The sequence below is a fragment of the Bos indicus x Bos taurus genome, chromosome 16 (genome assembly GCF_003369695.1).
Source record: "Bos indicus x Bos taurus breed Angus x Brahman F1 hybrid chromosome 16, Bos_hybrid_MaternalHap_v2.0, whole genome shotgun sequence".
Classification (NCBI taxonomy): domain Eukaryota; kingdom Metazoa; phylum Chordata; class Mammalia; order Artiodactyla; family Bovidae; genus Bos; species Bos indicus x Bos taurus.
Genome location: NC_040091.1, coordinates 41,162,945 through 41,188,469, shown reverse-complemented (window position 1 = coordinate 41,188,469; position 25,525 = coordinate 41,162,945). Strand labels below are relative to the sequence as shown.

General features: G+C 51.2%; 2 protein-coding genes across 3 annotated transcripts in view; one reads left to right on the top strand and one right to left on the bottom strand.

Moving 5' to 3' along the window:
* CLCN6 (chloride voltage-gated channel 6) overlaps positions 1-15,835 on the top strand; it is a 34,066-nt gene extending 18,231 nt beyond the window's left edge. Inside the window, exons 11-23 of one of the 2 annotated variants that reach the window (XM_027564883.1) lie at positions 287-400; positions 648-814; positions 1,353-1,479; positions 3,781-3,907; positions 4,180-4,333; positions 4,674-4,833; positions 4,923-5,029; positions 6,017-6,203; positions 7,143-7,300; positions 7,417-7,573; positions 9,155-9,262; positions 9,406-9,531; positions 12,621-15,835. In XM_027564883.1, the coding sequence (XP_027420684.1) occupies positions 287-400; positions 648-814; positions 1,353-1,479; positions 3,781-3,907; positions 4,180-4,333; positions 4,674-4,833; positions 4,923-5,029; positions 6,017-6,203; positions 7,143-7,300; positions 7,417-7,573; positions 9,155-9,262; positions 9,406-9,531; positions 12,621-12,701 (1,773 nt within the window). In that variant the 3' untranslated portion in view covers positions 12,702-15,835. Of the gene's footprint in view, positions 1-286; positions 401-647; positions 815-1,352; positions 1,480-3,780; positions 3,908-4,179; positions 4,334-4,673; positions 4,834-4,922; positions 5,030-6,016; positions 6,204-7,142; positions 7,301-7,416; positions 7,574-9,154; positions 9,263-9,405; positions 9,532-12,620 lie in introns of those variants that run through there. The other variant, XM_027564884.1, reaches the window with a different exon arrangement.
* Positions 15,836-18,615: 2,780 nt separating this feature from the next.
* NPPA (natriuretic peptide A) lies at positions 18,616-20,521 on the bottom strand. The gene is made up of 3 exons (XM_027564082.1): positions 19,863-20,521; positions 19,440-19,766; positions 18,616-18,913 (listed from the first exon to the last, which is right to left on the bottom strand). Exons 1-3 carry the CDS (start codon positions 19,980-19,982, stop codon positions 18,902-18,904), a joined length of 459 nt encoding a protein of 152 aa, XP_027419883.1. The 5' UTR covers positions 19,983-20,521; the 3' UTR covers positions 18,616-18,901.
* Between the last annotated feature and the right edge of the window lie 5,004 nt (positions 20,522-25,525).

Below are 25,525 nucleotides of genomic sequence, written 5' to 3'. Positions count from 1 at the left end.
CGCTCAGGGAACACATCTTCCTCTGGTGTTTGCTGTTCCTCTTTTAGCATAGGGTCTGGTGCACGATAGACTTTAAATAGTCCACAAAAGGCTGAATGCAAACTCCTACTAGCCCGATTTCCAGCTTTTCACACTTGAGGTGAACTTACAGCCGTGGTCACCTGAGCCCCATGTCCAGACCTGGAGTTGGAGGTCTCTGTGTGGAGCAGTAGGTTTACGGGACGCATCCAGGAAGAAGAAGGACTTGCGGCTATGAGCTGTTTTTGTTTTTGTCCCTGTTTCCCAGCTCTTCTGCTCCATGTCTGCCACCTTCACCCTCAATTTCTTTCGTTCTGGAATTCAGTTTGGAAGTTGGGGTTCCTTCCAGCTCCCTGGGCTGCTGAACTTCGGCGAGTTTAAGGTATGTTTTGTCCTTGCGCTCAGAATTTCTTTTTTGACCCGTGACAATTGCTCTTAAGTAAAGTATCAGAGAGAAGCTGGCAGAGGTAGGTGCACCTGGGCCCTGTAGTCTTCTGCATGCGTGTGCTCAGTGTGGGCAGGATTCCAGCACCGCTTCAGCTCTCGTCTCTGTCTTCTCTGCTCCTGCCCCTTCCTGTTCTCACAGGCACTCTGGTTTTTCTCTCTCCCTCCCCTGCCCTTTCTCTCAGTGCTCTGACTCTGATAAAAAATGTCATCTCTGGACAGCTATGGACTTGGGTTTCTTCATCGCGATGGGGGTCATTGGGGGCCTCCTGGGAGCCACGTTCAACTGTCTGAACAAGAGGCTTGCAAAGTACCGTATGCGAAACGTGCACCCGAAACCTAAGCTCGTCAGGTACCCTCGCAGTCGCCTCCCCCACCTGCTGTGGCTCCCCGGCCCTGTGTGGACCGGGCCATCTCTCCTGAGGAATAGACCCCACTTCCCACGCCAGCTTCCAGGTCATGTCTAAGACTGAGAACAGAAATGTGTTTATCAGACAGTCCAAGAGACTGCGGCTGAGCTTAACTTATATCAGAGCCACTCTGGCTCCCGGCCTCTCTGGACTTGGCCACGGGACACGTGGCAGAGTCAGTATCGGCCCCGCCAAGGGTTGCGCTGTCATGAGACTCTCACCTGGGACTTAAAGTGGGAAGCCGTTCATTCCTTGGAGAGAGATGATGTGGCCGCAGCAGCCTCGCCACTACCACCTGTACAGATTTGTACATAGAGATTGCTGGAACACAGCAAGCCGCTGATACATTCTGCGCGTGTGCTGACTGCCCAGGGGCAGCTCTGCGTGCTCTGGGGCAGGGAGGGTTGGGGGTAGGCAGTTTCAAGTTCCCAAGACCAGGTAGCTTTGTGACCCATGCTAACAGCTGTGCTTGCCCCCTAGAGTCTTGGAGAGCCTCCTGGTGACCCTGGTGACCACCGTGGTGGTGTTTGTGGCCTCCATGGTGTTGGGAGAATGCCGCCAGGTGACTTCTGCGGTTCAAGTCGGGAATGACTCCATCCCGCTCCAGGTAACCCCCTGTGCACCTGCTGCCCTTGTCCTACGTCCACAGAGACGAAGCATCGAGAATGTACGACGTGCCTCTGTTGAGAGCCAGTAGGTGCATCGGTTCACTGTTCCACACCTGAGTCAGATTGCTGGGTGGGGGATGGGGGTGGGCTGGGGTTCGTAGCTGTCATTTTACCTAAGAGAGGGTGTTCACCAAACTGGCTCTTTTTCACTTTTGTGAACAGTCCTGGTCATCATAGAGGGGACTCCTGTCTCTCCCCCGACCCCCACAGTGAGGTAGGCATTGGAGCTTAGTTTACAATGTGTGTTGGGTCTAAGAGTGAACCCTAGGGTGGAGGCTGGAGGTTCTCTCAGTACATGTCTTAATGGCCCCTGGGGAGCTACTGGAGTCCCTCCGAGCCCCTTTGGGCTTTTGTCTAGAACGGCTGCATCTTCCATGTCCCCAGGAACACTAAATGGCTAGAATATACTCAATCAGAGGTCAGTAAACTATGGTCCATGGACCACATCTAGCCCTTGGCAACTGCTTGTTATTGTGTAGCCCCCGAGCTAAAAATGGTTTTTACAGTTCTAAGAGTTGGGAAAGGAAAGCCAGAAGAACATGCACTAGAGACTATATGTGGCTTGCAAAGCCTAAAATAGTTACTCTCTGGCTTTTCACAGGAAAAATCTGTTGATCCCGGTTGATGGTTATTCCCCAAGACCACCTCCTTTCCAGGCCAATACTTTCCAAAGTGTGTTCTAAGGAGCATTTATACACGATTCAAGAGCAAACAAATGGAAACAGATTCTGTGGTCAAATGAGATAACCAGGCCTAAGTAGGTTTCTTAAACACAGGACTTCTCCGGGCCTTTAAAGTTCCAGTAAGTGTTAGGAATGTTCGGCGTGTTCTTCGTGTGCCAGGTGCTCCACTAAGCACTGCACACCCATGACCTCACTTAGTTTTTACCATGGCCACTCTGGCTAGTATTGTCCCCACTTGACAGATGAGAAAACTGAGGCAAACTGAGGTCTTGCCCAAGACCAGTCAGCTAGTAATAGGTAGCCTGAGATAGGTGTCATTCCCCTGTTACAGATGAGGAAACGGAAGCTTCACGAAATGGAGTACCTTTCCTGAAGTCATAGGAGGGTGACAGGGTGCATGTTGGGTCTGTCTGATCATGGAGCCTGTTCCCTGCTCGTTGCAGATACACTGATTTCCAGCAAGTGCAGTGATGCTCCTCTATGCGCTTGACCACAGGACTCTTTCCAGAGCGCCTTCAGCACTGGGTTCATCCAGACCTAAGTTGGGGAAACATTGCATTGTTGGTTATTAAGCTGTTTCCTCAGCTTGTCCACCCTCGACAACTGTGCACACACATCCCAGTTGCCTTCTCCTCCATGCCAGGTTCTGCCCATAGGGGGCGCTCCCTGTTTCCTGCAGCAGCCTTCATTGGGCTGTTGCCCAGCCAGGCGCACCTCGTAGAATTATACTAGCCCATGGCCTGCTATCATTACAGTGTCCACGTAAGGGCATCTCTACAGTATCATTGATAGAATGGGATCCAGGAACGATCCGTCTCCTCAGTTAGCTTTGCAGTAACACCCATTAGTTGTTTGCCCAGGGACAGGTATGAGGTTCACCCCCTGTGCTGCTGAACACCAGCAGCCAGAAAACAAACACCGCACTGATGAGTCTAGCAGTGCCAGGCTCTCATCTGCTCACACAAGATGATGAAGGGGGTAAGAGGGCTGGGATGTGAAGAAATCCCGTCTTTTCCCAACTTGGGTTTTGTTCAGCCAGGTGAGGGATAGGCAGCCAGGAGCAAGGTATCTGCAGTAGGCCTCATAGACACAGGTTTCTTCTGCAGCAAACTCGGGGCAGAGGCTTTTTCCACTTGGAACAAAGCTGGGCTTAGGTACACAGTGCCCACTCTCCTCTGCAGCCACCTGACCACTCTGGGCCTCTTGTCAGGCCTCTACCTCGTCCTCCACGGTCCGTGGTCCCTGGGGGCCAGGCTTCCCCCAGTGCCTCTGACAGAAGTAGCACTGAGCCAGACCTACAGTGAATCTTGGGTATAGTTATATTTTTGTTGCAGCTGTGGATGAATAAGGGCCATCATCCTGATTCTTTCTCAAAATCTGAGGAATACAGTATCACAGTTGGCTGCTTTTGGATCTCAATCTACTTTTGCTACCTGTTTTATTATGAGTAAAGCTTGCATGCCAGGTTTGCTGCAACCTCTCTGGAGACGTCCCAGTTGAAATCTCAAGTGCCCTGGTCAGGGACCTGTGTTTGACTTTTTGATTCTTGTTTCTCAGGTCACATCAGAAGATGTGAATTCAAGTATCAAGACCTTTTTTTGTCCCAACGAGACCTACAATGACATGGCCACCCTCTTCTTCAATCCCCAGGAGTCTGCCATCCTTCAGCTTTTCCACCAGGATAGTGAGTCTCAGGGGCTGGGCTTTGGGGCAGGTACAAATGATTATTCACCCGCCCCTTCCGTTTACCCTCAGACACAGCTTGGCTTACCCCTAATTTTGAGCAAGAACAGGGCTTTTTGTTGGTGACATCACCCCAGACAAAGATAGGCTTTCTGCCTCCAGCACTGGAGGTGAACCGGACAGGATGCAGTAGGACCTGGTGGGAGCTGGCTGGTCTGGGAGGCCTTGGTAAGCATCTTGGTGGACTCAGGTCAGTCTGCTCTTGCTTCGCAGGTACATTTAGCCCCGTCACTTTGGCCTTGTTCTTCGTCCTCTATTTCTCACTTGCGTGTTGGACTTACGGCATTTCTGTTCCAAGTGGCCTTTTCGTGCCTTCTCTGCTGTGTGGAGCTGCTTTTGGACGTTTAGTTGCCAATGTCCTCAAAAGGTACTCTGTGCATGTGTGTGTGTGTGTGTGCGCGTGCGCACGTATGCACATGTGTAGGAATCATAGCTTCCCACATGGCTTCCCCGGAGGCTCAACAGTAAAGAATCCACCTGCAGTGCAGGAGACCTGGGTTTGATCCCTGGGTCGGGAAGATTCCCTGGAGAAGGAAATGGCAACCCACTCCAGTATTCTCGCCTGGGAAATCCTGTGGACAGAGGCACCTGGCGGGCCATAGTCTGTAGGATCTCAATAGTCCGACATGTCTTAGCGACTGAACTACCCTCACCCCACCACACACTGTGTGATTCTGAGCCATGTTCTCGGTCTGTTTCTTCACCAGCTACATTGGATTGGGCCATATCTACTCCGGGACCTTTGCCTTGATTGGTGCTGCGGCTTTCTTGGGTGGGGTCGTCCGCATGACCATCAGTCTCACGGTCATCTTGATTGAGTCTACCAACGAGATCACTTATGGTCTTCCCATTATGATCACCCTGATGGTGAGTGCGCCCCTTCTAGGCCTCGTTCAGGTTCAGGGCCCAGTTCCCCCAACAGCAGCCTATTTTTAAGCCTTTCCTTTGTATTTCAGGTGGCCAAATGGACAGGGGACTTTTTCAATAAAGGCATTTATGACATCCATGTGGGCCTGCGCGGCGTGCCGCTGCTAGAATGGGAGACAGAGGTGGAAATGGACAAGTAAGGCCAGGATTTCTCTTTGTGTCCTAGTTCCAGAATTTATAGAGTCTAGGGCCCAGGAACTTTTGTATCAGGGGGTAGTAGTACAGATTCTTGGGTTGGAAGAAGGTAAGTAACAGTGGCAAGCACGTTTGTCCCCAAGTGTTTGCTGGAGAGTGGAGTGGCCCCGTGGGCTGGAGGCTGGGGTGGGCAGGGTCGCTTCATGGACTGTTCAGCCACTGTGGCATTCTAGTGAAACAGGAAGTGTTACGATTGAATGTTTAAGCGTCCGATCCTTGTGAGTGACAGCAAGCTGCCTCATGTGTGCCCAGTGAAGAGTTGTCTATCAGCGGTGACTCCTCTGGGCATAAACACCAGCTTATCCATCAGGCCTCTCATGTCTGGAATCACGTGAGGTGCTTAAAGTCTGTCCCGTAGGAGTCAGCCAGCTTCCAGAAAGGACCAGCCAGTCAGTATTTCCAACGTTGCAGGCTATGTGGTCTCTATCACAGTTATCCAGTTCTACCATTTTAGTGCAGAAGCACCCGTGGACAACATGTAAATGAGCAAGCATGACCAGATTGGACCTGTGGGTGATAGTTGCCATCCCTGGTCTAAAGGGACACCCAAAGATTTTCATTTTAATTCCCATGTCATTAGCAGTTCAATGGTGATACATGACATGTGCCATGGGGTGCTGAGGAGGGATGGCCAAAACCCTGGGCAAGCGGATGGGGTTCATGGTGAGGGGGCGTTTGTATAGAGATGAGGGTCTTGGCCCACCCATCTGACAAGGCAGGGAAGAGCATATTCCAGGCACAGGGAACAGTGCATATGAAGGGGATGGGAGTACCAAGAAACACGTGTGTTCAAGGATCGGCTGGAGGTGGTTCAGAAGAGGGACCCTGGTGGTCCAGGCAGTACGGAGAGGGAGCATGGCTATGTCACGGCTGCTCCCAGTGCCACGGGCTCCGTCGTGAGGCTGGACCACTTCTCTCCCTCCCGCAGACTGCGAGCCAGCGACATCATGGAGCCCAATCTGACCTACGTCTACCCGCACACCCGCATCCAGTCCCTGGTCAGCATCCTACGCACCACCGTCCACCATGCCTTCCCGGTGGTCACAGAGAACCGGGGCAACGAGAGGGAGTTCATGAAGGGCAACCAGCTCATCAGTAACAACATCAAATTCAAGGTAAAGAAAGTGATCCTGGAGGAGGGGTGGACCATGGACAAGTGGTTCCCTGACACACACACTGACCCCATGCTTGTCGTACCCTGTATACAGGGTGGCCCTGGTTGGCTCTTGAGAAAGTCAGCATTCTTGTCATCATACGCGACAGTGAGTAAGGACTGGACAGGGAGTAAGGACTTCGTTAGGCCATCAGGATGTGTGTGCATTCTCACTCCAGCAAGCCTGTGGATAAGTGGTGGTTTTAATCAGCCTACCAGGCTCCTCAGTCCATGGGATTTTCCAGGCAAGAATACTGGAGTGGGGAGCCGTTCCCTTCTTCAGGGGATCTTCCTGATGGAGGGATCGAACCCGTCTCTCCCACAATGCAGCCAGATTGTTTACCATATGAGCCACCAGGGAAGCCTGGTTTTAATCAGCAGTGGTTAGCATTCAGTGCAGGTTGTCCCAGAGAGGGTTCTGAATTGCCAACAGTGGGCTTTGACCTACTTAAGAAAGACGTTCGTAGGAAGCTGTGGGACAGACAGGGAAGCTGAGGAACCAGGCGTGGTGCACCCTGGATGAGCAGGTGGCTGGCGGCTCCTCTGTGGGTACCAGGAGGCATCAGCATTGAGGGAGGGTCCCACTGCCTCACTTGGGCCACGTGCCCACCCTTGGCTTTGGAGGTTGGGGGCACATCAGTTGACAGGCCTGCAGAGATATGACGTGGGAGCACTGCCTTGCTGTCCCCACATCAAAGGAGTCGGGCCGTGGAGCCGGCAGAAACCTTGGGCTCCAGGAGGCTCCTTGAATCACAAGTCTCTGAGCCGCCATGCAGGTTTCTTGCCGTTCTGGTGTGGGCCTGTGCCTTTTGACCCTCAGGGTCACCCACCTCCTCCCCTGAGTGGATGCTAGCCCGCCCTTGAGCAGCAGTCTGTCATCACTGCCCCTTCCCATCCTCAGAAGTCCAGCATCCTCACCCGCGCCGGCGAGCAGCGCCGGCGAAGCCAGTCCATGAAGTCCTACCCATCCAGTGAGCTGCGCAACATGTGCGATGAGCATGTGACCTCTGAGGAGCCAGGCGAGAAGGAGGATCTCCTGCAGCAGATGCTGGAGCGGAGGTGAGGGGGCCCCTCGCCCGGGGCCATCCCTGGGAGTGCGGGCGGGGCTTGGGGCTGTGGACGGGACACGGTCCTGCTGAGGGTGTCCTAGGCAGCGTCTGGTTTTTGTATAACAGATACACCCCCTACCCCAACCTATACCCTGACCAGTCCCCGAGCGAAGACTGGACCATGGAGGAACGCTTCCGCCCGCTGACCTTCCACGGCCTGATCCTGCGCTCGCAGCTCGTCACCCTGCTCGTCCGAGGAGTCTGTTACTCTGAAAGCCAGTCGGTGAGTCTCCCTTCTTGTCCACACCAGGCCTCTGGAAAGCATGAGGGTGCTTGGAACCCAGTCCCCACACCTGCTGTTGAGCAGTGCGTGCAATCCCCGCTGCCCTATGCTGAGCAGGGCTCAGAGTCCCTCCAGGGCCTTGCCCCTTAGTCTCTGCATCTGTTGTTAAGTGTCCTTCTAGCCAGTAGCCTTTTAATATAATTTCTACACTTCAATTTCTGCCATGTATGCACTTTGTTACACGTGTTATCCAAAGAAATGCCTTTGTTCTTGTTCATTTCCCTGTAGTCTTTTCTTTGCTTTGGTTTATGTGTGTTCAAAGTGGTCCATATAGTGACCTGCAACACACTTCACCCCTTCAGATGGAGCCTGAAAAACTCACACAGAGACCTAGTTCCCAAACTAATTTTCCTTTGGGTCTTGCCCGTGGGCAGCCAGCCTGAGGTCACCCATGGTCTGACTAGCCTGCAGAAGAGCAACTCACGTGGGCAGGACAGGAAGGGCCACGGATGGAGTAGCTCAGGCTTGGGGGTATGGCATGTGGGAGGCCCAACCTCACTGGAATGGCCCAAGGGACGAGAGTTGGAGGAATGAAGCAGGCCAGACTATACAGGGCCTCGCCTGCAGACAGAAGCCACCAGTGCTGGCCTGAGGAAGCCCTGGGGGTCAGCGGTGGACAGCAAAGACCGTGGGCCAAGGGGAGGGAAGGGGAAGAAGATTGGGGAGGAGTGGTGACTGGCCTGAGAGCTGATGGTCTCGGTGCCCTGTGACGGTCAGCGGCCTTGAGAGCTGAGGGAAAGTCCAGAAGACTCAGGATGCAGGAATAGTGGTAAAGCTCCCTTGTGACTTTACTGGGCTGACTTTCCTGGGGCTGCTGTTTGCAGTCGCTGCAAACTGGGCAAAATCCCACAGGCGGGCCCCTCAGATGCTTCCAGCAACAGCAGTGTGTCCTTGCTTGGTTTTGAAGGCCCTGGGACAGAACGCCCGGTCGGCCGGGCTGTGCTTCCTCTGAAGGCTCCAGGAGAGGATTCTTGCCTTCCTCATTTGTGGTGGGTGCCCTCGGCCTGCCCTGGCTGGAGGGCCATCAATTGTGTCTGCCTCTTTGTTACCCGGCCCTCCCTCTGTGCCCTCGCCTCTTTTAGCAGGACACCAGTCCCTGGGTTTGGGGCCCACCCTCCTCCACGTGACCTCATTTTACCTTGACTACATCTGTAAAAGCCTCTTTTCCAAGAAGGCTACATTCACAGATTCTAGGCATTAGAATGCAGACGAATCTTTTAGGGGACTCAAGTCGCTACAGCTACAGCTACTATTAGCACTTTTCTCACTGAAACTCTAGAATAGCTCACATCTGTTCTACAGATGAAAGGGACGTTCAGAGAAGTTAGGAGACCCGCCCAGGGGACACAGCTAGGGAATTGGCCGAGAAATGGCTTTGGAGCAGGAGGTCTCACTCCAGAGCACCTGTCCTGGCCCTGCACTGCCCGCCTGGCTCTCAGACATTGAGGGAGGGTCCCCTAAACGTGGCTCCACCAGCGGCCACATCCAGTGCAAAGGACAGTGTCTGGGTTGGGATTGCAGAGTGCCAGCCAGCCACGCCTCTCCTACGCCGAGATGGCTGAGGATTACCCGAGGTACCCCGACATCCACGACCTGGACCTGACCCTGCTGAACCCGCGCATGATTGTGGTGAGCAGGGCTTCCCTGGGGGCCGGGGCTGGGTGAGGAGGCTGAGGGCCCATCCCGCACGGCCTGCTCCTCGTCTGCGTGGCTAGAGTCACATCTTGGGCAGGCAGGACTGGCTGTGGGTCACCATGTTGTCTCCTCTGCAGGACGTCACCCCATACATGAACCCCGCACCCTTCACTGTTTCGCCCAACACCCACGTCTCCCAAGTGTTCAACCTGTTCAGGACGATGGGCCTGCGGCATCTGCCAGTGGTAAATGCGGTGGGCGAGGTGAGTCAGAACCTGTGAGGCTGTGTCTCCTGGAGGGGAGCCTCTAAGCTCAGCGCTATAGGAGGAGCAGCAGAACCCCACAGGGGTGCCCCTCAAACTCAACCTGCTCTGCGCTCCCCCAGCAAAAGTGAGGGGCGGAGGGGTGGGCGGGAGAGAAGCAGCTTCCGAAACCTTCCCCTTTGGCCTCCTGGGTGTTTCCTACATGTGGTCTCCTGTGTGGCTGGCAGGTGGAGCCAGTGTCACACTGGTCTTCCTTTCTGTGGAACAGGAAAGCTTAGGCCTGGAGCTTCCCTGGGGCCTCAGTGGTAAAGGATCCATCGGCCAGTGCAGGCAACGCGAGTTCAATCCCTGAGTGGTACAGATCCCCTGGAGAAGGAAATGGCATCCCACTCCAGTATTCTTGCCTGGAGAATTCCATGGACAGAGGAGCCTGGCAGGCTACAGCCCATGGACTCACAAAAGAGTGGGACACAGCTTAGCAACTAAACAACAAACCTCTCTATATCCTAAAATCTTTCTCTTCTCGTTGGACTTGGTGGTGCCTTCTTATGGGAAGGGGGTCAGTTCCCTACCTGTTACGGGAATTTATAACACTAAATGAGAGAATTTCAGGCAAACTACTCAAGAGAGTGTTAAAAGATAAACTACCTACCTAATTATTATTACAGATTTTTCCATTTTTTTCTTCTTAGAACTTCATTTTTTTTCTTACTACAGCAGTATTTGATTGTAGAAAAGTGTGAAACTATAAAAAAAAAAAAATCTCTATAGAGGCAGCCATGTTAATTTTTTAAAGTATCTCTTGTTTTTTCTTCTGCATCTAGGAGTAAGAGACTTTGTATGTCAAGTTTCAGTGAAAACGTTACCAGTGCCTGTACTGTTTCATATCTTAATTTTTCAATGAATCTATGGGAAATGACTTTCCATGGCAAAAAGTATTCCTTTAGGACATTTTAATGGCTCAAGAGCATTCTGTTGTACAGTTGCCTGGTCACTTACTCAGTTCTCTGTGGTGGGATATTTAGTTAAATTTCACTGTGAAAGTGAAAATGTGAGTGTGTTATTCACTCAGTCGTGTCCAGCTCTTTGTGACCCCATGGACTGTAGCCTGCCAGGCTCCTCTGTCCATGGGATTTCCCAGGCAAGAATACGGGAGTGGATTGCCATTTCCTTCTCCAGGGGATCTTCCCAACCCGGGGCTCACACGCAGGTCTCCTGCCCCGTGTCTCCAGCATTGCAGGCAGATTTTTTTTTTTACAGTCACTGTAATGGTCACCTTTCTGAGGCTTTCAGTCAGTGCCCCCTAGCTGCCTTGCAGGAAATGACGCTTCTCCAAAATGAGGGCTACCCAGCAGAACCCCGATAGCATACATACCCTTACATGTGTTTAGTGGCTGGAGGTGGAATCGTGTTCCTTGGAACACAGCTGTGCTGACAGTTTTGGGACACCCACCCCAGTGAGACATGAGTCACTGCAGTGACTGTGGAACCCCCTGGTTTTCTGGACTCTCCTGCTCTGCTGAGCTGCTTTTGCTGGTTTAGGGAGGAGGGTGGGTTCCCTACACAAAGCAGTTCTCTGGATACCAGCTGGGTGTCCTCAACTCAGTTCAGTCCTGACACTGTCTACCTGAGGATGGTGTCATGTCCCTTGGGTTAAGGGCTCAGCCCCAAAGACGGTTCACCGTACCCCTCCCCCACCTCGGTTCTCAATCGAAAGTCTAGGTTGTCACCTGTGCTCCTGACTGACTGGCTATAAATAGAAGGTTCCCATGACCCCCTGCTCACAGAATTCAGAGCAACAGTTACTCATATTCTTTCATTAATGTCTTTCTTCATTCAGTCATTTGTTTACTCATTTGTTCATTATTTATTGACTTATCGGCTGTGCTGGGTCTGTTGCTGCACAGGCTTTTCTCTGTTTGTGGTGAGCGGGGGGCTACTCTCTAGTTGTGGTGCGTGGGCTTCTCATTACAGTGGCTTCTCTTGTGCAGAATACAGGCTCTAGGCAGGTGGGATTCAGTGGTTGCAGCTTCTGGGCTCTAAAGCACATGTTCAGTGGTAGTGGTCACAGCCTTAGCTGATCCATGACCTGTGGGATCTTCCCAGACCAGGGGTTGAACCCATGTCTCCTGCACTGCCAGGCAGATTCTTTACCACGGAGCCACCAGGGAAGCACCCCCTCGTATTCTTTTATAATAGATTGTAGTCCATAACCTGGAATGGGCAGATGGAAGAGATACACAGGGCAGGGGATGGGGGAAGGGGAGGCTGAGCTCTGCCTCCTCTCTGGCAGGCTGGGCACCCTGCTATCACCTCACGGGTTCACCAGCCTGGACGCTCTCCAAACCCTGTGGTTCAGGTTTAATAGAAGCTTCATGTCACAGGTGTGGTTGATTACATCTGTGGCCATTGGCGATGGATTCAGCATTTCCCACCGCCCCCCACCCCCACCCCACCGGGTAGGTAGGGCTGACAGCTCCAATCCCTTAGTCATACACTTAGTTCCCTGGGAAACCAGCCTCCATCCTTAAAGGCTTCCCAGAAGTGACGACATTAGCATAAACTCAGCTGTGGTTGAAAGGGGCTTGTTATGAATAACAAGACACCCTTATTATTCACCACTTAGGAAGTGCTGAGAGTTTTAAGAGCTGTGTGCCAGAAACTAGGCTGATGACCAAATATATTTTTCTTACTATAAATCCAATATCACAGTGACTCAGGTAGTTCTGAATGGTGAAGCCGGCTGGGTGTGGTGGCTGTGAAGCTACAGATGGTGAGCTCTGCTTAAGAAGACATTAGTGTCCAGATTCCAGCTGGCCCAGCTCAAATCTCTGCGACTGAATTTGTCCCATTGGCTTCCAGCTTGCGATCCCGAGCTTTCTCTGTATCTCGTTTCCATCTAGAAATGAGGTGCCCTTCGAAACAAGCGTCCTGATCGTGTTGTCGGGTCTGCCCTGGTCCTTCCGAGACCTGATTCTGGCCCTGCCGCCTGAGACAGGCCGGGCAAGCTCTGTTCACTCAGTCAGTCAGTTGTCTTCCCAGTGGGTTTCACTCTGCAGGTGACTTGGGTCTTTTCTTCCTGGTCCTAGATCGTGGGGGTCATCACACGACACAACCTGACGCACGAGTTTCTGCAGGCCCGGCTGCGGCAGCACTACCAGACCCTCTGACAGCGGGCTCAGGCTCAGCCTCACAGCCGCGTGCCGGCTGCCCTCTCCGGAAGCCGCCTTGGAGGGCAGCAGCTCGGGCTCCGCCACCACAGCTGGCCAGACTGTTCCCGGGCACGGAAGATCCCCAGTCACCCACTCGCTTGGAAAGCCTACAGTCATCGAACACTTTGCCGTCAGAGATCCTGGGGGTGGTATGGGACCATCAGAGCCTGGATTTGTCTCACTGCTCAGCAAGTATCTTCCCGTTTTCTGCTTCCTGCGTTCCTCCATCCAGTGCCGACCTAGGCCCCAGCCCCTGTCCCTGCTAGCACCAGGACCAGAGGAGAGTCAGGCCTTGCCCGCTGGAGGGTGACCCTCAGAGCAGGTGTCCCGCCTCCTCTTTGCCACTTTCCTAGGGAAGCCAGCTGTTGCCTTAAAGCATCATGGGAAGGGCTTTGGCCAAGGCAAACACGGGTTGGGGGAGATATGCCAGTTGCGGAACTCAGTGAATGAGGAATTGGGCCCTGAGAAAACCACCCATGTTTCAGAGAGCACCCCCCCCCCCAACTCATTGAGACTCAAGTTGACACCTTCACTAGTTCATTTTAAGGGAAGTTCTTCTGGGTGTGAGGTGGGGCCCCTGTGGTGTGAACCTCCTTGGAACCACCAGCTCCAGAAGCACAAAGCGTTTAAATCCTGCTCGTGGTCCCTGAACTTTATGATAAAGCTGATGACAGGGTCAGATTTCCACCTGTCCCAGCTTTGAGCATTTCGGCTTTCTCTCTAATTTCCTGATTACCCATGGTCTCCTTGTGCTGTGTTTTCACCTCGGTCCTCCTCCTCTCCATCAGATTACTAAACTTCCTCAAGTTCTACCTGCCTTTTCGTGGTGAAGCAGCCACAGCCCAGAGGACCTTGCATCACCCCTAAAAGCAGGGCTCCCTTAGATAAAACTGCTTCACTTGACCCTGGGGAACAGTGCCATTATTCATAAGACGGGAGGGAGTGAATCCTGAACCAGGAATGTGGGCGGGTCCGTGATGTGGCTGAGAAAGCCCGAGTGTGACCGCACAGCAGGTGTTCATTCGAGGAAGAGGGTGTCTGCCCTTCATAAGCATCTCACACTCGCCTGCTGCCAGCCGTCCCCACCCTCCTGAGGGGCTCAGCAGCGGCAACCTCAGGAAGGGTTAATGGGTAGTGGGAGGTGCTTCCTGCCAGCTCACACCCCAAGGTTTTAGCGTCAGACATAGGAAGCCTCCCTCTCTGTTTCTGTGACTCAGTTTCCCTCTCGGCTGTTTGGTCATCTCTGAACAGGCACCCAGAATGAGCATCTGTGTGTCAGGCATTTGCACTTACTTTCCTCTTTGTTCTCTCTACATTCAGCAGCATGTTTTTTTCTTTTTTAAATTGGAAGACAATTGCTTTATAATGTTGTATTGGTCTCTGCTGTATTAACAGCTTGGATCAGTCATAATTATATACATATACACACAGCCCCCTCTCTGGAGCCTCCCTCCCTCCCATCCCTTTAGACAGCCCCACAGCAAATGTGCTTGAAGACTCAAGGTGGCATCTGTTTGCATTTAGTTAGTTCCCGTTTTTTTTTTTTCTTTAATCATGGAAGTTGCCAGAGGGCATTAGTGCCAGGCCACAGCAAGGCTTTTCTCTCCCCTGAGCCTCCCAGCTTTGTTGCCAAGACTGCTGTTCAGCCTGGGGATGAGTACCCACCCTGCTTTGCCAGCTCTGGTCTTGTGCTCCACGCACTCTAGGGAACAACACCCGCACCCAAGGGCTGTTTCCACATCGTCCCCAGTGACTAGGGCCCCTCTGTTCTTCCCTTTTTCTCATCTCTTTGATCAACATGACTTTGATATATAAATTTTTTGACTCCCTTGGGTGCACTTGACTTATGAAACACAGATGAACATTCCAGTAAGTAATTGAGGAACTCACCAGGAACAAAAGAGCAAGCCCTCCTAAGTGTGATGGTGTTCAGCCAGCTGCCACTGTTCTCAGGCAGCATCCAGAACTGGAACCTGCTCCCCTCTTGCTGCCTTTCTCCCCTTCCTGAAATTGGCAGGACTGAGGTCCTCCCACCTTCAGGGGGCGGGGTCATACAGCTGTCTGGGAGGCTGCCCTGGGTGAGTGTTGCTGGAATTTATCCTTCCCGCACACCATGTTGTGTTTAAGTCACCTGATATTTTGTTCCCATCGGTGCAGCCCAGAGATAGACGGCAGAATGCAGACACCTCCCTCCCCCTGAACAGATGCATCAGACCCAAACCCAGCCCCTCTGGAATGGCACGTCATTGTCCTCTCCTGGCGTCTGCCCTTTCCAGACAAGCCCAAAGACTAGCACAGCTCCACTTGTAACACAATTAACTGTCAGCCTCATTCCTTTGATTTCTGTTAGTTAGAAACCTGCATTTCAACATCTTGCCTGTTTGCAGCACGGTCACCTCCCAGGGATGTGGCCTCAATAGATTCTCAGGGGCCAATCTTGGGATTGGCTAGAGGTGGTGTCATGTTCCCCAGCTGAGGTGTCAGGGGAGGGAGCAAGTCCCACCCCACTGTGGGACCTTTGTGCTCTGAGAAATAACTGCTCATGACCACAGAGGATGAGATGTTTAGATAGCATCACCAACTCAGTGGACATGCATCTGAGCAAACTCTGGGAGATAGTGAAGGACAGGGAAGCCTGGTGTGCTGCAGTCCATGGCGGTGTAAAGAGTCAGACACGACTCAGCAACTGAGCGATAAAAACAGCTACGTTTCATTAACAGTTCCTGGCTGGGATGGACACTTGCTTGCTTGACCCAGCTGACCATATGACATTTCTCATGCAAAGTCACGCACTGACATGGCCCTCGGGGATGAAAAAGCCTGCAGGAAGGCCAGCAGCACCCTGGCGGCCCCACAGCAGTGATGTGCAGTATTACGCCACAGCTTGTGGACCTTGATCATCTCGTCAGTAGCAGCTTCCTTCTTCTCTTTGCACTGTTTATACAGTAACGTTAGCTAATTCTATGGTGTATATAAATTGTATTTTTTTTTAATTTGTAAAGTTCTATTTTTATTTGAACTCTTGAAACTTGGAGGTTCTCATTGTAACCATAATGTGTCAGAATAAAACGTCTCCATCCATCTCCATCATCCTTTTGTCTCCACAGTGCCCTTTTTTTAGCGTGGTGAGGACTTGTTTTCCTTTCATTCCTCCCCCCTCTCTAACATGTACAGATTGCAAAGGTAGAGAGGGGTGTGTAGCCTCAGGTCTCCTGTAGCTCTCCCAGCAGGACTCTTCATCCTCAGGGGGCCACTTGGCACCTTAATGTAAGAATCACTTAGTCCTAAAGATCTCAGCAAAAACCACAGCAGTAGCCCTGCTCTGTCCCCCCTTCAGATCAACACTGCCGGGCTTGTTCACAGGTCCTTTCCACCTATAATATCGCCTGTCCTCACAGGCACTCCCTCACAGAACAGCTGGTGAATCCATTCAGTTCCTGCCAGTGCTTCATTTAGGATACAGCCCTGCGGGCAGATTCCCCCAGTGTCCAACCAGAAGAAATGGACCCGGTGCTGGGCCTAAGGACTTTCAGACCTTGGTGCCAGCCTCCATCACTGCCACCTCTCAGGGCTTTTGGGTCACATTGTGTTTTGCCGGAAATGTGATTTCTTGGTCTCTGGGTGATCTGCTTTGAGTTGCTGTCCCCCAGTGGCAGAAACACTGGCTGGGCTTTCCTGGTGGCTCAGATAGTAAAGAATCTGCCAGCGGTGCAGGAGACCTGGGTTCAACCCCTGGGTTGGGATGATCGATCCCTGGAGGATGGCATGGCAGCCCACTCCAGTATTCTTGCCTGGAGAATCCCATGAGCAGAGGAGTCTGGCGGGCTACAATCCATGGGGTCGCAAAGTTGGCCAGGACTGAGCGACTAAGCACAGTGGCAGAAGCAGCCTCAGCCTACTCAGGCCCCTCCATGCATCCTCCCTCAGCTGTCACCCCTTCACCCATCCCTGCTTCAACCTGTCCCTCCCGCAATTCATCACCCCTTCCACCCATTCCCCAGTGTCCTCTAGGTTCCAGGGGCGTCTCATGTATTTGGCACGTTCAGTCAATCCCATCCATGAGAACCTGCTGTGTCACTGTGACACCTTGGCAGTGAGCCCAGCTCCCCCCCTCCTCCCCTGCCAGCAGCCCCTGCTCCCCCAGTGCCAGACCTCAGGAGCCAGACGCTTCCTTTCTCTCCACCCTCCTGGTCCTTGTTAGTCCTCTGTTCTTAGTTTTCCACCCTCTGCATTCAAAATCCACGCAAAGAACATCTCTTTTAGAAGCAGTTACCTTAGAGTTCTTTCCCTACCTCCCTGCCTAACCATCAATTCTCTGCTGGCCTCCCCCTCACTCTACATGGAGCATATTACTACTTTACTTCCTCTTCTCTCAGTTTCTGTACAATCTGACCAACTATATGTAGGGTGCCTGCTGTGCCACATGCTGCAGGGCCTGCTGAAGGGGCATTTACCTCCAGGAGCTTGCAGATCAGGGACACAGACCCAGTTGCATACCCAGGCATGTTGTGGTGACTGGTAATAGTTATAAAATGCTGCCAGTGAAGAGCTTGATCTGTCCTGGGCATGTGGTATCCTGGAAGGCTTCAGGGAAGAAGTAGCATTCTTAATGAGCTTAAGAAATGAGTAAAATGTTTGGGAGAGGTGGGGAGCTCTGGATTAAGGGCATCTACGTGGAAGGAACAGCATGAATAAAGGCATGGGGAAGTGAAGGTGTAGGGGTGTTGGAGGAATGTCATAAAATCTGACACGGCGAGTGTGGTGTCAGGGGTAATGGGTGGGAGGTGGCTCAGAGCCCTGCTCCCTGGTGCAGGTAAACCAGGGCAACACCCATTTCAGAAGCAGATACAAAGAAACTACCTCTTCAGCAGCTCCCACCTCAGTAAAACATGCAAGTCCAAACACCTTGAACATGAATTTGGGAAAACCAGTGGCTAATTTTTAAATTTGGTGCCCCAAAGATGCATGAAGTTGAAGTATGTCAGCACAGCAAACATTCCTTTCTTCATTTTGCTCAGCTTTTAAGCCCAAATATTCTGCCTATTCTTCAAAGAACTGCTGAAGAAGAACGAAAGTGCAATTCACTCAGCTGCCACACTTAACTCTCAAAAGGTGTCAGAGAAGAGTTAGTGTCCTGATTTCATATATGCCCCTCTAAAAAAAGGATAACTGTAACCAAATAATACTGTGTGTACAAAAGTGTCATACTGAGGACAGTCTACCTTAGATGTGACCAGGAAAAAAACCCAAATGTTTATAAGTTTTCTTTTCAATACCTAAGTGCTCTGAATGTGAGCAAGTCTGAGTAAAGATAAAGGCCCTTTTGGTCTCCTAGGGCTTTTTCAGAATCAGTGGTGAGGCTGCAGTGTGAGAGCAAGTAGAGAGCTGCAGTTTGAGCCCCTACCCGCCAAACACACACACACTTGGAGGGAGAAATGAAAGGAAGCTGAAGCCCAAAGCCACACACCACCAAGGATGAACATGATGTGAACTACGGATGTTGGATGATTATGATGTGTCAGTGTAGGTTCATCGATGATAACAAGTGTCGCTCTCTGGTGGGGATGTTGGTTATGGAAGAGGATGTGAACGGGGGGTGGGCAGGGGTACGTACGGAGACTCGGTAGCCCTGCTCCCTGGTACAGGTAAACCAGGGCAACACCCATTTCAGAAGCAGATACAAAGAAACTACCTCTTCAGTGGCTCAATTTTGCTGTGAACCTAAAACTGCTCCCCCAAACAAGTTAATTCCTTTAAAAAAAGAATGAAAAAGGAACTGAGAATTCTTCTCTCCAACAAAAGGTAAAATGACAAGGAGTATCAGGCTGAACTCCCTTCCGGAAATGAAAGAAATCACACCAACCCGAGCCTACTGCTTCTGTCCATGGTGCTGAAGTTTATTCATTTTCAAACTGATGTTGGTAACAGGTGATTAAAACTTAACACATGGGTGGGAGAGGTGGAGAAGCCACAGTTAAATCACTTTGTCTACATGTAGCATAAAATGTGAGAAATGTTGACAAGAAGCTGATGCTTGAATAGAATGCTCGTCACAGCTCAACTTGATGGCAACCAGATGCGACAAAGTTGAGTGAGAGACCCCAGGGGATTCTCTTGAAGACTGCCCGGGGCCTGGCCTGCCTTTTCCTCCCTGGCCATTATCTTCGATACTACAAGAGAGCAGAGACATGTTTGGTTTGGTGACCTGACTCCACTGGAAAAGCCAGCTTCATCAGACTGTGCTCCCTTCCCACCAGCCTCCACTCCAGCCTGATGACCCTCTGACTTCTATAAACTGGTAAACAAATTGCCCATTAGGAACTAGTAAAGTCAGTCCTGCTCAATTTCAATCCTTTGGGATCTGATGATTCTGCAAAGGACACAAACTACCAATCAGCAAAGCACAGGTTATTTGGCCCCATGAACAATTTAAGTCCCCAGTGCTCGTGGCAGTAAAGTCTTTTTTTCTTAGCATTCTCTCAGAAAACTGTAGCTGAGGTTGGTATCATTGTCCTGAGACTCAGAGCACACCCTCCTCCCTGCCAAGTTGGGGCAGAAATTTCAAAGGGGTTGCTTCTATGCTGTCCCTTTCCTACTGAAGGCATTCCCTGGCGATGTTCTTTCACAAGGTTTGAACTTCAATGAAGCCACAATTTCCTTCCTCCCCATCCCATTTCCATTCTCAGGTCCTCTTACCCGGAAGCTGTTGCAGCCCAATCCACTCTGGGCTCCAATCCTGTCCATCCTTCCCCCGAAGCAGCTGGACCTCCGCAGGCTCCGAGGGGCAGTGAGCAGTGCCCTCAGCTTGCTCTTCAGGAGGGCAGATCTATCGGAGGATTCCCAGGGGCCCCGCCCGAGGACGCCCCCCTCTCTCTGGGCTGGGTTGACCTCCCCCATCCAGGGAGGCATCTCTGAAAGGGGGCTGAGAGGGGCCCCAGCTTCTTCATTCTGCTCACTTAGTACTTGTGAGGGCACAGCCTCATCTTCTAAAGGCATCTTGTCCTCCAAACGGTCCAGCAAATTCTTTACAAAAGGAAAACAGGGAAAGGGAGAGGTCTCGCTGCCTGGCACAATGTCACAACCCCCTCACCCCAGACCATGCCGCTTCCCTGGCCCTACCTTGAAATCCATCAGGTCTGCATTGGACACAGAGCCATACACGGGATTTGCTCCTGTTTGCCCTGGGAGCTGAAATGCCAGAAAGAGGAGGAAGCTCACGGTGATGGCGGAGGAGCCCATGCTGGCGTCGGTCAAGGAATGGTCGGTCTGGTGCTTGCTGCCTCCTCCCTGTCCTCTTTGGCCTTTTGCTGTTGGCCTTTGTCCGTCTCTGTCTCCCAGCTGCCCTGAGCCTCCTCTTTTTATAGCCCCCTGGCTCTCTGGGAGCTCGTCCGGGAGAGGGACGGAACCCTCCCCATTCTGTCACTTGCAGTGATAAAGCAGCTGAGTGAGGAAGCAGCAGAAGATGCCCTTTTAAAGTTATCAGTCCAGCCTGCTTGTCACAGCCCCTCTGCCTTGAGCAGCCCCGACAACCCCCAGGACCCTCAGCTGCAGGAGCCACATTCTTGTTGATTTGCCTCAAGAGGTTCCCACTTCAAAGGTGTGAGAAGAGCAAAAAAGAGTCCTTGGTTATCTCACAACGATGCCTCCGGCTTCTTTCTCCTCGGCAACGGGACTCGTGCGGGGAAGCAGAGGGTGACGGTTGGCGGGCGCCCAGCTCCCCTGTTGGTTTGCCGCTCAGCTGTCAGGGCTCCAAATAAGGGCGGGAGGGGAGGATGTGGCAGGCAGCCGGCTGCTCGGCTCAGGACAAATTAGTCCAGATGCTGGCGCTGGCCTCACACCTGACTCATCAGCAGTGGCGAGAGCAGACCTCTCCCTCCGCAGGGCTTCCCCCACCCCTGACTGTCCCTCTCAGTGTCCAGGTGAAGAGAAAGTAGTTTTCTAGAGTCCTAAGTCAGCCGGAACCAAATGGGACCAATGTCCCAAGAACTCCACTCCCCAAAAGAAACACAAGACAAGTTTTGGGAACACGATCATTCCTGTGCAGAGCCTGCCCTCCTTCACTGCATGGTTCCCTCAAAGTTGTGGGGGGAACTTGACTCTAGAAGGATGCTGATATTTTCATTTATGGAAGCTTGCTGCTTCTAGAAACTCACACTCGGATGTGAAGTTTGTAACACCTCGCACCTTCCTAGGAACACTCCCAAGGTGAGGTTGGCTGATGGAGGCAGCTGTGACCCATGCAGTTTCCTTTCAGGTCTTTCATGTCCTTCTCTAAGGCCCAGCAAGCAATGAGCCATCAAGGTCTCTGTTTTCCTGGCCCCCCAAAGAGAAACACCAGGCAGTGAGCCTCTCTATCTGCAATGAATGGCCTCTTTTGGTTGTTGTTGTTGTTCATTTGTTCAGTTGCTAAGTTGTGTCCAACTCTGTGACCCCATGGACTGCAGCATGCCAGGTTTTCCTGTTTTCCACCATTTCCTGGAGTTTGCTCAAACTCTTGTCCATTGAGCCATCTTACCCATCTCTTCAGCGGCTGCCCCCTTCTCCTTTTGCCCTCAATCTTTCCCAGCATCAGGGCCTTTTCCAATGAGTCAGCTCTTCCCATCAGGTGGTTGAAGTATTAGAGCTTCAGTTTCAGCATCAGTCCTTCCAATGAATATTAAAGGTTGACTTCCTTTAGAATTCACTGGTTTGATCTTTGCAGTCCAAGGGACTCTCAAGAGTCTTCTCCAGCACCACAATTGGAAAACATCCATTCTTTGGTGCTCAGCCTTCTTTCTGGTCCAACTCTCACATCCATACATAACCACTGGAGAAAATGTACAGCACTGGCCTCCATTTACTAAGTGCCAGACCCAACGCTATACACTCTTCAATGCAATTTATCCAGCGGGGGAACACTACACTGAAGGGATGAGAACCCTCCATTGCAGCCCAAAGCAGTTAAATTGCATGCATCTTTGTGGCCTTCTTTTCCTCATCTGTGAGCCTTAAAAGAACTGTTACTGTATAAATGCATTTTGAAGTGTGAACTGACTCATTGGAAAAGACCCTGATGTTGCAAAAGATTGAGTCAGGAGGGGAAGGGGACAACAGAGGATGAGATGGTTGGATGGCATCACTGACTCAAAGGACATGAGTTTGAGCAAGCTCCGGGAGTTGGTGATGGACAGGGAAGTCTGGTGTGCTGTAGTCCATGGGTTCACAAAGAGTCAGACACGACTGAGTGACTGAACTGATCAGAAGTGTGAACTGCCATATAACTGCATGATACTCATAATGGTTATCTTTATTGTTTGGTTGGAATATGCGAGACATGGTGCTGAGAGCTTTATGTGGATTCTTCCATTTTCATCACAAGCCCCAGGAGGTAGGTTTTGTCCCCATTCACAGAGGGACAGAACTGAGCCTGAGAGCATCTGTCACTTGCCCAGTGTTACTCAGCAGGATCAGGACATGAACCCCAGATCTGACGCCAAAGCCTGTAATTTCAGCCCACTTCTCAGATACTGCTGCTTCTTAGCACAAAGTTTCCTTAACAATCCCTTTAGTCTCAGTTCCTGATTAAACACTGCCCTAGTCCCAGTCCTTTAGATTGCCTCTAAGCACCTCCTTGCCGTCCCCCTGTCCTGGGGCTGTAGATTTGCATGCTTGGCAAGTCTGTGAGTATGTGGACTGTCTCGGGAAATCAGCATACCCAAGCCCCATTAATTTTGGACACACACAGCAGCAAGTGGTATCTTGCAGTAAACAGCAGTAGTGAGCTGGAATCCAGACCTTAGTTCCCTGACCAAGAATCCTAACCGTTAGACCAGAGAGGCCAGCAGCTAGGGCCTAAATCCCCAGTCCTTGCCTACTGAGATAAGAAGGAATTCTGATGAGGAGGTAGAAGGTAAAGAGAAAAGTAAAATGTTTATTGGAAAGGCAGAGTGCTTGCAGAAAGACGCATGGGTGAACTCTGTGAGAGCTGTCTCCAGAGTCACACCTTTGGAAAGTTTAAATCATTATAAAGGGCCAGTTTTCTGGGTCTTTGTCTCCCCTCTGGCCAATAGTCTTGTTTTGCCCCTCCTGGCTACTTTGTCTCAAGACCCTCCCCTCCCAACCAAATAGATTTCAACACAAAGACATCTGGGAGGAAAGAAGCAAGACTCATTATGGCCTGGCATCCCCTGACTTTTGACCCCCAGGGAGACTTTCTGCACTTGTGTAGTGTCTCCCTTGCCCCAAGGAGGGGGAATATGTGATTTTTTGACCCTTCACTCAAACAAGGTTTAGCCCTTTTCTGTTCTTGCCATGATTGTTATCTTAAGGTGTGCATAAGAGACGAAGCCTGGCTATTTACCCTGTTTCTATTGTTACTTTCATTTCCGAGGGTAAACAGGAGTGAGAGAGTGCATGCGTGCTCAATCAAGTCCAGAGGGGAAACACTGCACTGAAGGGATGAGAACCCTGCATTGCAGCCCCAAGCAGTCAAATTGCATGCATCTCTGGGGCCTTATTTGTGACCCCATGGCCTGTAGCGCACCAGGCTCCTCTGTCCATGGAATTTTCCAGGCAAGAATATTGGAGTGGGTTGTCATTTCCTTCTCCAGGGGATCTTCCCAACCCGAGGATCAAACCCGTGTCTCCTGCATCTCCTGCATTGTCAGGTGGATTCTTTTCCCACTGAGCCACCTGGAAAGTGCCTAACCTGGAGCCCACCTATGTCCTGTCTCAGGCAATGTAAACAGGATGCTAGTTGTACAGGTCCAGCCTGAAGCCCCCTTTTTCTTGCCCCATGAAATGTAAACAGGAAGCTAGCTTTGAATGCCTAAACTGGAGCCCATCTATCTCCTGCCTTACCGTGACCTATTTACACACCTAACTTGTTTCAATCTACCCTCTAGAACTTCAGGAATTGCAAATGGAATGACAGCTCTGTCCTAGCCAGACCCTCTTCCACCTATGCTTAGTCCTTGGCTGCTCAGATGGAGAGGCTGTTACACAGCAAGAGGACAGGATATCAGGGCAGTACGTGTCCAGAGGACACGAGAGACATCCAGGGTAGCTTTATTCTAAAGGAGAAAGCAAACCTCTTTACTAATTTGGATTGGCCAAACTCAACTTCAAATCCAAAATGAGTGCAATTCTGAGTAGGGAGGCATCTGGGAGGAAAGAAGCAAGACCCATTATGGCCTGGTATCCCTTGACTTTTGACCTTCAAGGAGACTTTCTGCACATATGTATCTCGGGAGGCCAAGAACCACCATATCCTGACGTATCCTAGAATGAGCTCACAGCTTAATTGCTTGGGTAGCAGGGTTATTATTAGCAGAGGATTCAGTGAGCAGCCACCCTGGGGGAACTGATGCTCCTTGAGTGTGCGTCACACAGGCTGTCTCCTGGAGATGTCCTTTGAGATAGGCTTTTGATGCAGGCAAGACTTCCGGAAGGGCACCATGGTGGATGGCCTCTGCTGTGGCTTAGCCTCTGAGGGCTGATGCTGCTCTTGCATCCAGCGCCTCTTCTGAAGTCTGTCAGTGGCTCAAGGAAAAGTGAAAGTCCCATGCAAGTTTCCAGAAGAAGAATTTAGAACTTTTTTCAGTTTACTTTTATTATTAAAACTTTTCCCCTTCCAGAGTGAATCTGGAGTAGGGGCACAGGTGTCATTTTTTGAGTTTCTTCTTTTGTCTCTGTTTTTGTTTGTGTTTTTTTTTTTTTTTTTTTTTTTTTTGCAGAAGGTGGGTGGCAAGAAAAGAATACTTAGTTTCTGCCCTGAGGACTTTGTACAGAACACCACCTCCTGCACTAACAGAGCCCAGGGAAAACAGAGAGTCCCCAATATACTCATTACCCCAGTGCTATGAAAGCCTTTGATTTGAGCCTGAAATGGAAAATGACTTGACGTACACTTTCTCTTTCTTTCCATGCCCCTGATCCACTTCAGGATATGTGTGTGAAAGAGTTAATATTTAATGGGGTGTTTAGAAGCCAGCCTGTGGGAGTGAAAAGCAAAAGACACAGAAGACCAGATCCACCCCCCACCCCCACCTCTTCCACTAGCTGAAAAATCAAAAGCCTTTATTTCCTTATCACTGGAAAGAAGTCGTCTTAGTCATATGATGGAATGAGGGTTGCAAATGGCTAGGAGAATCCAGAATTGGGGCATCTCATCTCTAGCTGAGTTTGGTTTCATGATCCTCCGGGGAGACACTGTGGGCCACTTCAGGGAGCCACGAGTCCCCAGAGATGTTACACCTGTGCAGAACTGGTGTGAAAAACCCATCACATTCCTGGCATGACTCTGTCAGACCTAAAGAGCCTAAAGCAGAAGCCCCGGTTGGGAGAAATCGGTAGGACACTGGTCCGTATTTAGGAATGATTGCTTTAGACTTTGAAAATAATGTTCTGTTTCTTTGGTGCAAACTGGAGGTCACTGAAACTGGAATTTGGGGGCAAGTTGCCCAGGGGAAAAGGCCCAAGGCAAGTGTATTTGCTAAAGCTTTTGGGGCTTCTACTTAAGTGAAATAAGAGTGAGGGGAAAAGGGAAGAATTAGTCAACTATGGCTGCGTGACAAATTACCCACCTCTTAGCAACCTTTTGTTTTTCCAGCTGCAATGGCTCTTTGTTGGTGTGCACGGGCTTTCTCTAGTTGCTTCACTCTAGTGAGTGGGGTCTACTCTCTGGTTATGGTATGCTTGTTTCTCATTGCAGTGGCTTCTCTTGTTGCAGAGTATGGGCTCTAAGGTGTGTGGGCTTCAGTAGTTGCAGTGCGAGGGCTCAGTAGTTGTGGCACCACAGGCTT

Coding starts and splice junctions, on each gene's coding strand:
- NPPA (XM_027564082.1), bottom strand. CDS start 19,982: ATGGGCTCCTCCGCCATCACCGTGAGCTTCCTCCTCTTTCTGGCATTT. Junction 19,767..19,862: donor CAGACCTGATGGATTTCAAG/GTAGGGCCAGGG, acceptor CCTTTTGTAAAG/AATTTGCTGGACCGTTTGGA.